The following is a 13209-nucleotide window of genomic DNA, read 5'->3' on the forward strand; positions in this document are numbered from 1 at the left end:
TAGCTTTGGTATTCACGTTTCTAGTCTATACTGCAGCTATGTTGGGCTCTGATAGACATTTTAAACTGGCTTCTATCTTCAACAAGAATAGTCATATTATCTAGGTAGATATCTGTTCGTTCAGGCCCCGTAATGCTCTGTTAATATGTATAATTATATTACAGTTTTGAAAAGAAATCGTTTTGTTTTTCAGTAGTTGCACGTGTTAATTTTTTTCCGCTCATATATATTGGTAAAGTCCCTGAGTTTTTGTTGTTGTTTGGTTTTTAATCATTTATATATATATCCCTGATTATTGGTGTAGGTTCACTTAAGTCTCTAGAAATTCTGTTTATTCTATATTTGATATATTGGGGCTGCTAGAGAACTCCTAGTTTTGAAAAAGAATCTGATCAGAGATTTAATGCCTACATCCAGCAGGGTTAAAAAAACAACTCTAGACAACTAAATCCCAAATTGAGAAACTGTGTCGTCAACTAAAACACTCCACTTTTGGATAAAAACACATTTGGATCCATATTTATAGGGAAGACAATTTCTAATGTAATACCTTACGCTTTGTTCTTGGATGCAATAAATTAGGCAAAAACAAAATCACTGTAGTGAATGCTATCCTGCAGTAATCTCTTTTAGGAATGACAAAAATCGCATTTTCTAAATCCTAATTCCTCAATATGCTTGACAAACTCTTCACAGTACCTGCTTGTTATTAAGGCTCGTAGGTAAGAGCACAGAAGATATAGAAATACTTACATTCCTTCTTTTAATGGCTTCTCGTAACATGTCTACAACATCTTCACCTTCACAGTCTGTGGCCTTGAAGCCTTTTGTCCATCCAACAAGTTTTCCCTAAGAGATACAGTTTCTATTAAATATTTATTTTGACTTATATTGAACATATGTTACACAGTGCTCGAATTGCTCTGCCTCCATATAAAACTAGCACCAGAAACAGATCTTGAAGAGCTATATTCACTAGAGCTGTAGTCACAGATTATATGGTCAATAACTAGTAGATGTACAGTGGGGAGTAAAAAAAAAAGTGACTTTTTTTTAATTTTTGTAGGTGTTGCTGTCTCTCCTAAGACTTGCATTAAAGTGATTCATGGGTTGGTCTGCACCCCTCCTGTTTTTCAAACGTGACAAATACATATTAGGGATAAGTAAACATGATTATTAAAAATCCAGAATCGCGGAGGTTCTCCTATAAAGAGTTCCTCTCAATCGTAAAAAGTGTTATACTGTATATACAATATGTTTGTGTGGTTATACTTTTAATTAGCTAGTTTATTGTTTTTAGAAGATGAATCCTGACAAAAGAGTGCTTTATAGATGTATAAGATTTTATACTCTAGTCTGACATCACGGGAGCTGCGCCAATGTCCAATTAAAGTCTTCTCGTAGAGACAAGAGCTTCTTCAATGCAGGCTCTGCCTGTAAGGGAAAAGCTGATACGTCTGTCGGCAGATTTCAGTTCACGCTGACGACAGACGCATTTTATGCACAGTTTTGACATTAGGCAGTCCAGAAAAGAGTTCTGGGCTGCCAGTGGCACAAGTGCTGGGGGTGCAGCTTGCCCACGGCACACAGGTGCCAATTACTCTTGATGTGCAGTATTCCAAGCTGAAACACTGCACATCCAGACTCACAACACCATCATCACTTCAAAAAAGAAAAGTGGTCATGATGGTTGGACTAATCTTTTAAATAGTAAAAACTGTTTAGCACTGAATGGAAGTATGTTTGCCAGGGGACTCCAAACACATTTCAATGAGATAAAGCAGTTACAGTGCCTACAGTTCCCCTTTAAGTATTTTGCTACCGGTCACTAGGTATTGCTGGTGACTTGGGTTGCAATTTTATTAAAGCAAAGGGGATTTGAGACCTTTACCTGATCTTGTTTATCTAACAAAACACTGCTCCTTTTTACGGGTAATAAAATATCCTAACACTACCAAAATTATAGCTGGTTGTGTATTGGTTTCCTGAGATTTTTTTTATGGCACTTAGCTAATAAAGTTGCCAGTAATTCTCTAGTCTACGGCATCCTTCCTATACACGGATCTGCATATACTGTGCACCAGCAAGACATAGGCTCTATTCTATGACTGCACCATTAATGCAACCCAGGCAACATACATTTTAAAAATGTTAAAGATACATTTTAAACACTTCCAATACTGGAGGCTCCCCATGTACCAAAATTATTATAATGGAGTTTTATAAACCTATATTTATTAATTAATTTTATTTATTTTTTTACCTCTGGTAGAATGTTGGCCATTGAGTCTGGAATATGGTTGCCAAGGCATTCTACTTCCAAAGAGAATTATAAAAAGGATTCCTTACCTTATCAATACGATCTTGTTTGCAGGGAAAGGAAAATGTAAACCCCAGTGGAAGAGGGGCACCTTTAATTCCCATGTAGTCTAGGAATTCAGCAATGCACTCAACAATGTGATCAAACAGCTAAAAGAGAAATGCATGGGCCACAAAGTATTAGTAACCATAACTTCACGCAATGTCAAACTGTGCAAATGAAGACAATGGCATAATCACAACAAATCTATTATGTTGATTTGCCTTTCTACCTGAAAAGAACAAAGACCTACAGAAAGAGTTTAGAAATGTTCTTTTTTTGAGACCTGCAATATTGTTTTAACTGATCAAGATTCCCTCTAACACTGCATAATAGTCCTACATTCTAATAACCAGCAGAGGGAGTTAGGGAGTTGCTGAAAGAAAAAAAGTATGTGTATATGTATACACATACTTAAATGTTTTTTACAAAAGTTAAAATATATATATACATATTTGAACTTTTTTTAAAAACAATTTTTATGGATTACAAAACTTTACAATCGTGTCTTCCTGTACATCGAGTGGGTATTAGGGGAGGAATAGATTCTTCAGCTAGTTTTATGGCAGGTGATATTGATTTATTTTACTTTTTTTCGCCTTCAGATGGAGAAACTTATCTGGGACAGGAAACATTCAGAATCGATTGAATATTCTGTGCTTTTATTTTGACCTTAAAAATATATATCAAAGTTTATATTTCTTGAGGAGTTTCAGTAAGCTGGGAACGCATGTATAACCTTAGATGGGATGAACAGCTTTTTTATAACTTTTCAGCAACTTTATATCTAATGAAGCACGATAGAGCTAGTAATGCCTGATCCTATGTGTGGTTAGTACCACCTAAGCTCTCCATACTGAGCAACTTTATTGCTCTAGGAAATGTAAGTATACTTTCATTTTTCTATTCCAGTGTATACCATTACAGAGAGCACTATATGCTGCTGAAGAAAGTGTGAAGCAGATATATCCTTAGATGGGAATTGTACTACCTTACGCTTGACAATGTGGAGCTTTAAACAAAAGTTCTCTGCTTGTGAGTGCATTTCCTACTTTTTATTTGGCACAATACTCACTTTATATTTCCAATGTTACAATATTGTTTTTTATTCTGTCATTTCATATACTACACTGATAATCAACCAAGTCACCGATGATTACATTGCTGCACGCTATCATTATTGGAGCTCAAGTAGAGATTGTAGCCGTATTAGTCCATTAGTACATTACTGGAGCTTGTATGAAAGCTCCATATCATGTGAGTGGGCAGTTACACACTTTACTTTCTGACATTAAAACATTGTATGAAATACTACACCAATAGTCCCCCTTTCTCTCTTTTTTTTTCATGCATCCCACTGAGGAAGGATCAAACTAAATAGGAAACAATACCACTAGAAGACAATTTTGGACTACATTTAATTTTGTTATTTTATATATGTCTTGACATACAATTTATGCATCTGGCGCAACCTGTTTCTGTATAAATATTTCTGTTTTGCAGGATATGGAGGGGTCTCTTTACCAGTGTTTGCTGCCTAAGATAACCTACTTTTGAACGCTTAGCGCTTATCCATCCAGGTTATCCTTTTTTTTTATCAAGAGTGATGAGTTGCTGAATGTCGGTCTTGCTTTCTATTCTATTACTGGTCGACATGGATCTTCAGAATCAAACCTAGGAAGTCACTTAAGTGGCTGTCTGAGTGACAGGCATTAGAAGTGGTCAGAGACAGATGTAAAGACTGCCTTTTCTCAGGAAAGGCGGCATTTACAATGCTCAGCATGCAGAGACAGGCTATATGCTGCAGAGCCACTACATTAAGCTGTAGTGCTTCTAATCCCTATCTTCTTCCTTTAACCCCTTAAGGACCAAACTTCTGGAATAAAAGGGAATCATGACATGTCACACACGTCATGTGTCCTTAAGGGGTTAAATGCACCATTTAGACATATAGGAACTTAATACAACAAAATAAGTGCACAGTATGGGGGTGAATCGAAAATAATGCTCAAACACCTAGAAAGTGGTATCCCCTACACCACTTAAAAACACATAGTATACATACATAAAAAGGTGGAGCTCCTAAGTATCAATGCAGCCAATATTCTGTAAAATAAAATTATACAGCAAATAGTGCAACACAGTACATAAAAATTCTAATGTAAGAAAATGATATTAGTATCACTCACAAGCCTAGAGTCATACCGTCATATGACTCAGGTGGTATGCGCCTTTGGACCATTTAAGGTTGTCCAAACCTCTGCTGTGTAAGGTGCTTTCTTCAAAGTGTTTCAGTGCTTCCTTCAAAGGTGCTTTATATTCTCCTTTCCCCTTTTGGCCGGTTTCAAATAATAGATGTACCAGGTCCAGGGAGTTGAAATCCATCTATTATGACGGTATATGACGGTATGACTCTAGGCTTGTGAGTGATACTAATATCATTTTCTTACATTAGAATTTTTATGTACTGTGTTGCACTATTTGCTGTATAATTTTATTTTACAGAATATTGGCTGCATTGATACTTAGGAGCTCCACCTTTTTATGTATGTATAATATAGGAACTTAAGGTTAGCCGAGTTACCTCTTCCCCAGTTCCTTGCATGATTTCCAGAGGAATAGCAAAGATCTTGTTGTACATGCGAACAGAGCGTCTGCGCCCACTGCGAATCTTGACCAGCAGTACTCGAAAGTTTGTTCCACCAAGATCCAGAGCCAAGAACTTGCCATGTTCTACAACACAGAACAGTCATCTTAAATAATAATGAAACCGGACTGCAAAACAATTAGAAAGAACTTGAAAGAGAAATGATATGAAAAGTAATGCTTCTAATTACTTAGATAGAAACACCCTGACACGGCAAGGCAGTCAGTAATAGAAATCTATTCTATGCCATGAACACAGTTTTTCTGGAAACACTTGAATGTTTTGATCCATAGGAGCAAGCTCCTCCTAAGTAATGCTGCCTGCTTAAACTACAAATATGTGCAGAAAATCCGCAGACAGCATCGAAAGGTAAATATACTGTAGTTACCACGAGGCAAACAAGGCATTTGCCTAGGGCAGCACTTTTAGGGAGGCGCCAAAAAACACCACCTACCTACTAGCTCCCAGGCAAATGCCTTGTGGTCTGGGGCTGTCCACCTTAGAACCCCCTGAGGTGTTAACCTACTAATATTCTAGACGGGCAGCAAGGGAGCGCTGTCTTCTGCACTTCTTGCTCTCTTACATGCCCTTCTGTGATGCCGGTAGCCGGAATATGATGTCATCCCAGCCCCAGCATCACTAAGCAGTGCGCGAGGTTGCTAAGCAAGAAGAGCTTGGTTCTCTCGCTGCCTCCATTAAGCGCCAGCAGCCCCAGCATAGCCAGCCAGCAGAGCCAGTAGCCCCAGCAGTGCTAGCCCAGAAAGCAGAGTCAGCAAGGAGCCCGCCCAGCAAACCCAGCAGCTGTCAGGGACGGGATCCACTCCAACTCTCGCAAAGTAGAGAGGCTGGGTGGTTTTACATTTAAAATAAATTATAATTGGTGAGTGTATGAGAAAATGTGTATGTGTCTGTGTGTGTCTGTCTGTCAGTGTGTGTTTGTGAGTGAGTGAAAGTGTGTGTCTGTCAGTGAGTGTGTGTGTCAGTGTGTGTCTGTCAGTGAAAGTGTGTGTTGGTTAAATAGTGTGTGTGCCAATGACTCTGTATCTGTCAGTGAGTGGATATCAGTGCATGTATCAATGAGGGCCTGTGTCTGTCAGTCAAAAAAGTGGCCTAGGCACGAATTGGGGGGGTAAATTTAGATTTTGGGGGTGCCCGAATTTAATCGTGCCTAGGGCAGCAAAAATCCAAAATACATCACTGAATATATATCTATATATTTCATAATGAAGCAAAAAATACACGCAACTTTCACAAATTTGTTTCTACCTGTTCCATCAGGTGTTCCGTACACATAAGTTGGTAACATTTTCACTGTTGCAGAGTTGTGTGTTTCTTTCTGAAGCCCATTTATTAATTCCGACAACATTCTTAGTTTCACTTCAGCAAGCTGTTCATCAGTAATGTGCAGCAAGGACAGAACCTCATCAATTTCTTGATGTTGAGCCAAACGCCTACAAGCTACGGCTGTGACCATAGCGGCACCTTTCCCACTTCCACTTTCTGAGAGGAGAAACCGCACGTCACAGTTTGGGACCAGTCTCCTGACAACTTTGTGCAATCGTTTGGCGTACCTAGAAGACATCACGTTTATGTGAATTGCTGACGGTTTGTTCTGATTTAGGAATGTGCTAAATGTCACAAATTCACTTTTAAATTGATGCCATGCAAAAAAAGAACTGTGTTAGAATTACGAACACTATTCATTTACATGCTCCACAATATTAAGGCACAATGTTGTTGGTCACATCATGCTATTACAATGTGACAGTAGACTCACTCAAATTGTTCACAAAGAAGTAGATGAACAAGAGATCTCCACTCCTATATCCACAGTCCATTTATTGACCACATCCTTATGATTGACCTGTAAGGTGTGCAACTCACAAATGGGTCTGTCGAGCTGGCCTAGACTTATTTGCGAGTCAAAACATTAACATACATCTTAATATCATCAGGTTTATTAATTTGTATAAGACCATAAAATTCAAAGTGCAGCCATAGTCTGAAGAGCTCTGCATTAAATCAGGCCAGGTTTATAAGTCCCAACTGAAGAATGTTTGTTTGTAAATGTTACTCTATACTTACTGCGGGTGGGTTTTATAAACTGTTCCGTCCATTCCAACTGTCGTCCTCATTCTGTCTAGTTTCTTATTTTCTCGAAGACGTGTCAGGATAGCAGCAAGAGCTGCGGCACACAGATTGGCTGATCGGAAAGAGACAATGGTGCAGACATGTTGTACTGCTATGCAATCATCTTCTGATGGCTCCAGTCCAAGGTCCTTTAATATCTGCTCGGTGTTGTACAGGCCTTCCTTATACCTACCGAAGAAGACAGCAAAGATCATTTTCCGGTGTCTGTCCCTAAAACAAGTGTGTGAAACCAAGAAGGTTCCACTCACCGGAACATGCATACATTATAAGGGTGCAACAACTAAAACAATTGTGTGCCTATTTGGGAAAATAGAGACTGCTTTAGCCCTGTTCTCAGTTTTGCATTATGCAGCATCAATCTTATATTGCTACTTTTATAAATGTTATTGCTTTTGAGATTTGGACCATATTTTGATGCTGTTTAGTACTTAAAGCTGTATAACACTAAATTTTGTTTTGGGTTATTTATTGGGGTGGGGTCAGGGAGGGGATATACCCCCTTTTCTTTCAGTTGAAAAAATAAAAAAAAAAAATTAAAAAATAAGTGATCCAACAAATCAATTAAGATCATATTTGAAATGGTCAGTTCTGTTTAAAAATATATTAAAATATATTATATAATAATTTTTAGCTATATCCAAATCTCAATTCCTACTCTGACCACCACGCCAGTTTGCATATTGAGAAATCAAATGGTCAACATATCCTTCTATGGAAGTCATTCAGAGTTATTAACTAAAGTGAGAATTCAAAGTGATAGAACTGAAAAAACTCTCCGTTTTATTCATCCTGTATTCTTTCTAATATTCTAATAGATATTGTATTTATACTCAATATTCAATACTCAATATTACACACTTTTCCATGGCTGCTACATGACTGGTCTCAATCTTCCCCTGTGTTCGTAAAGCTGTGGAAATTTTCCCACCAAACAAAAGTCCTCTCTTTGCCATCTTCAGGAGGATAAGTCTGACAAGTTCTCCCATGTACAAACCACTGATCATCTTCTCAAACCTAGCAAGAAAACATTGAAATAAATTAATAAAATCACAGTCCCCATACAATTGTTTGCAATAAATAGAAAAAGAAAATAAAACATTATATCCATAGAACTCATACATTTATTCAACAAATCGTTAATAGGAGTTTTTTAATGTCTAGAAAAGCATGTTGGTGAAAATACCCTGCTTAACTGATATATGTTGATATAATGTTTTAGTATTACTATGACGTCATCTAAAAGCTATACAGATGATTTTGAAGAGATAGTTTGGTTATCCCATATCAGTTCATGTTAAATAACCCAATCATTTTAGTGTCAGCCATAAGATTGTAGGAAACCATGGCTAGGAGGTTTCTGACCGCTTCCTAAGAGAAACAGTGTAATTATATGCAGCACAAATTGGTCTGGGATTATAGGAATATGAAAACCAGACTCCACAAGATCCCATCTGTGCTCAAATCACATATCTACTCTTTAAAATGCTCATTAATGATGTCCATCTAAGTATTTTTGTCATTGTTTGGGTCCCTTGTTGTGCTATTTAGATTACTGGGTCTCCTATTTTAAATCGGAAGAATATGAGGGAAAAAAAACTATAAAACATACCTGTAATCCAGAGCTGAGATAGTCTTTCATGGTTTCATCACTGATGATCACTGTTAAATTTATGGTTTCTCAGAGAAGCATTGGGAAGGGCCGCATTAACATAGGGGCTGATGGAGCTGCAGCAAATGCACTTGCTGCTTCAGTCTAACTCTGTGGCATGTTCCCTTTCTTCAAATTTCACTACATCCACCTTTTCTCTGTCCCAGACTGTGTAAAATTAGCTTCTGCCTGCTAGTAAGGAGAGGAGTGGACCAGCGAGTGCTTGGAGACAGTCCTTAGAAAGCGTGGAGCAAAAGCGTCATACGACACATTTATGCCAAGCTCAGGGTGCTGTCTGCATAGTATGCCCTTAGTTGGCCAGCCTGCATGATTTGCAGGCAGCCTGACATGTATTCACGCCAGGCTGACCTTCTGATTCCTCGGGCAGGTTTTTATGGTCATGCTTGCCCCTCTGGGCAGTTTTGGTTACGTGATTTGCATCAGTGGAACACCCTTTTAGCCCGCCACCTATTCACCAGATACTGCTGTTAGGGGTTATGGATTTACTTGAAAGATGAATGTGAGACATAAGCAGAGGGTATGTGTTTTCTTAAAGCGATATCCTGTGAGTTTGCCTCCAGCATCATCTCCACCAGATACATGACGATTAGGAGGTATGACTGTTTTAGTGTTTTCTGTCGATACGATTCTATAATTAGGCCCATCATAATTGTCCGCACCAGGCCCAATGAGCTCTTAATCTGGCCCTGGCATTGGGGGATGGAGAAAACATGCACTGCAATTGCTGTGCTCAGATGATCCAATGCTTGGATCCAATTCTTCTTTATGAGAGAATACCTGGACGCATTTGGTGTCCTCCTGCTATGTGTGAAGGCACTGTACTTTGAATATTGAATGTCTACATGTAGGAACTGTAATCTGTGGCTGTCAGTAAAGGAGTGGTTCTGGACAAATGTAAATATTGCTGTTACTCAGACATGACAATATTTTAGATTGTCTGAAATAAAGGGGCAGCTTCTAATTAAGATAAATTAATTTTGGTTTAGTTAGTGTCCTTTTCCTTTTTTTTTTGGTTACAATGATCAAAAAAAATCATACTACTAGGGTAGGAAGTTTTGATGTAGCCCCATGGTTACTTTGTAATGGAGAGCTAATACTTACTGTTGCTTTCCAGGGTTAATGGATCCTAAATCTATTTCTTTATCAAACTCTGTTCTGATATCATCCAACGCTCCATCATCTCCAAAAGCTCCCCATTCTGTATTGATGCACATTTGCCCTTCATCGCCTTCAACAAGCTCAATGTTATTCAGGGTTTCCATGTAGCAAGCATTTGTTCCTGAGCCTATAATACAGAGGGAAAGTTTGCTAGTTGTAAATACAAAGAGAACCAAACTTGCAGTCTACGCAATGGCCCAGTCTTCTAAAGAAAAAAAAGAAAGAAAACTGGTGCAATACCTTAGTGATCAAAATGTTGATTACATTTTGTGCAGGTTAAGCACTTCATGAGAGGCCAGCCAGTTGGTGCCGAAACGTTGGGGGGTTTGGTGACTCTGTCTGAGGCTTGTAAGGATTTTTGTGGTAATTTATTACTATTATTTGATTGTATCTGCCTTTATTTCGGTTACTTTGTTTATATTCATTTTTTCTTATATGTTTACATTCTGGCACTTTTTTGTACATAATAAAATTTAAATATTTTTTTGAGATTGTTATGGTGTGCATTCAATATTCTATATACAGGCCAATGATCTAGAACACAATTTCGAAAAAAAAACATAAGATTTAATATTTTCTTATTTTTTCCAAATCTCAAAGGGACAGCAGCTTACTTGAATTGATTTGGTTAGGCAGCTTTTGGAGTTCAATTCATATTGTGGGTAGAATAAGGGGCAAGTCCACAGCTAAAGGGCTGAATTTTGACTTGCATTGGGTGGTTTTAGAGTGAATAAGGACATGTTCAGCCTGTATATGGAATTACATGGGTCTAAGAAAAATCAAAATCAACCCAAAATTACATTCTCTCCCACATCCAAGAAAAAATTATCTGAAGTTGGAGAATGATCAGCAAGTCACGCACGTGCTAATAAACACAGTCACCTTTTCAAATTCAAAGAAGATTATTATTATTATTATTATTAATATTATTAATATAACGGCAACTTTTTAAAGCGGTGGTAAGCACCAGGATTCGCTGAAAGAGTTTAGCCATTTTCTAAATTCTTAATCACTGCAGATGCAACAGATCATAGGGATTTGCTATAATAGTAGTATTAGTATATAACATGAACAAGTGTGTGTGTGTGTGTGTGTGTGTGTGTGTGATCATACATAAAATATACACATGACCATTTACAACTATTCACAAACACAGCATTCTATATAACACTAACTAACGTTCTTTTTTTTTTTTTGTCACATTTTATAGACTTTTTCCCTTTTATTTACCTGTACCTATAAGTGAAATTTCAAAATACATTGATATAGTTTTATTCTATTTTACATAGTATTATTATATTTACCAACAATTACTCCAACTTCACACAAATGGTCATCGTATCCACAGGTCATCATTGTCCCGACTGTGTCGTTAACCAGAGCCAGGACTTCCACATTTGTGTTCTGCCAAGCAGAGAGAATTCGCTTTATAATAATAAGATATTCTTATAATATATTATTGTATATTACCATCACATTATGTCAGTATGAAAGAAGTACATTTAAAAACACGCAAAGTGAGTTTATAAAGTTTATACAACAGAATTGTTTGTATGGTTTTCATTTTGAAAATCTACAACTGGAATTAGTAACATTACATTTAGCAGCAATATTATATTATGAGAAATTACATTTATATTCTGTAAAAATAATTCAGTTTCACTAATGATAATATATAGTTGTTTTTTTTTGTTTTTTTTTCTTTTTTTAATCAGGGCTCATTGTCTTTTGCTTATATATATATATATATATATAGATAGATAGATATAGAGAGAGAGAGAGAGAGCGCGCGAGAGCGAGCAGGTGGCAAAAAAAAAAAAAAAACGCAAGCTGTTCATGAAACAGTGAATTGCCAAAAATAGCTACAATCCAAAAAAATGCAATTTCAGCTATTTTTTTAGATCAGCTATTTTTTTAGATCAGCTATTTTTTTAGATCAGCTATTTTGGCCTAAATCTGAAAATCCCTGGACATTTCCAGTCAACTTACAGTTTAGTGTAAGTCCCAGTCCAATCCTCATATTTTGGTGATCTTCAATGCGTTATTCGATTGTGTTATTTCCAGAAAAGCGACAGTTCGTCTTTAAAAAAACTTTCCCGGGGGGCGGGGCCGGACCGCCGAGCTGGACGGTCGCAGGCAAACAGAGCTCCTGCAACTTCATACCCAAAACGACCAAATAACCAAATATTTAAGGAGACAAACAGACCGACAGTATCTGTACCTACAACAGGGGGACGGCTGGATCCAGGGAGAGGCTGGCTCACGAGCTACAGTCCCCTGGAGGAGAGATCCTCGCACGGCGAACTAAGGCCTTCTCCGGCGGTGAGTGGGGCAGACGGCCGCTGCCCCACTATCCTGCTACACAGCGCCCAACCTGAGACGGGAATCCGGACGGACTTGGCCCCGTTCCCCCCCCCTATGGACCGGGGGGGTGATCCCGGTCCTCACCCTGGAGCCTAGATCGGGAAACCACAGCTGAAGCTGGGGGGTCACCCCGCCAGACCCAAGATGGCGGACGCCATGTGCGTAAGAGAGGGCCAGCACCCAACAACGGATCCCACGACTAACAACTCGGCTCCTGCCTCCAGAGTAGGCTAAGCCGTACAGCGGTATTTTTATCACTCACCCTCACAGCCGACTGAGTCAGCAACTACAACAGCGGCGCAGGGAAGATAGAGGGTCTGATGGCGCACAGGGGCACCAAGGCAACGCCGCACAGACAAGATGGCCACCCAACACAGGCCTCAAACATGGCACTCAGACGCCCAGCCACCCACACACCCTCTGGGATCTTTTGACAGGCTCTTTCTGACAGGCTGGTGCATGTCTCCACTCACAGCGGCACAGGTGCTGGACCGCCAACCAAACGCTGCATGTAGTCACAAGGAAACCGGCAGGCAGCGCAGCATGACCCTACCATCTACAACCAAAACTGAAAACCTAGTGGATATACGGCTGGAGACTACCCTGCCCTGGGCGCCGACTGGAACACCCACCACCATACCTCTCAGCAGATGTACCACCACTGTGAGCTGGGGATCCGCTCTTAGCAGTTGCTGACTGGACTTTATTCACCACGTAAATATATAATGCCCAGTTGGACTGGTTGTTACACCTCACTAGCTCACCCCATGCAAACCCATAACCAGCATTAAGCGAGATAATAGCTCCCATGTTTATGGACCCACGGTCTTCCCTCATGTCTAAGATAGCTGACATAAGCAC

The 13209-nt window shown here is 38.9% G+C and overlaps 1 protein-coding gene across 1 annotated transcript in view; it reads right to left on the minus strand.

Annotated features, from left to right (window-relative positions):
• LOC134575070 (hexokinase HKDC1-like) overlaps positions 1–13209 on the minus strand; it is a 63011-nt gene that overhangs the window by 26284 nt on the left and 23518 nt on the right. The window contains exons 6-13 of the mRNA XM_063434211.1: positions 11289–11388; positions 9928–10111; positions 8016–8171; positions 7092–7325; positions 6273–6577; positions 4944–5092; positions 2350–2469; positions 754–849 (exon numbers count right to left, since the gene is read on the minus strand). Of these exons, the coding sequence (XP_063290281.1) occupies positions 754–849; positions 2350–2469; positions 4944–5092; positions 6273–6577; positions 7092–7325; positions 8016–8171; positions 9928–10111; positions 11289–11388 (1344 nt within the window). The remainder of the gene's footprint in view (positions 1–753; positions 850–2349; positions 2470–4943; positions 5093–6272; positions 6578–7091; positions 7326–8015; positions 8172–9927; positions 10112–11288; positions 11389–13209) is intronic.

Source organism: Pelobates fuscus, chromosome 10 (genome assembly GCF_036172605.1).
Source record: "Pelobates fuscus isolate aPelFus1 chromosome 10, aPelFus1.pri, whole genome shotgun sequence".
NCBI lineage: Eukaryota > Metazoa > Chordata > Amphibia > Anura > Pelobatidae > Pelobates > Pelobates fuscus.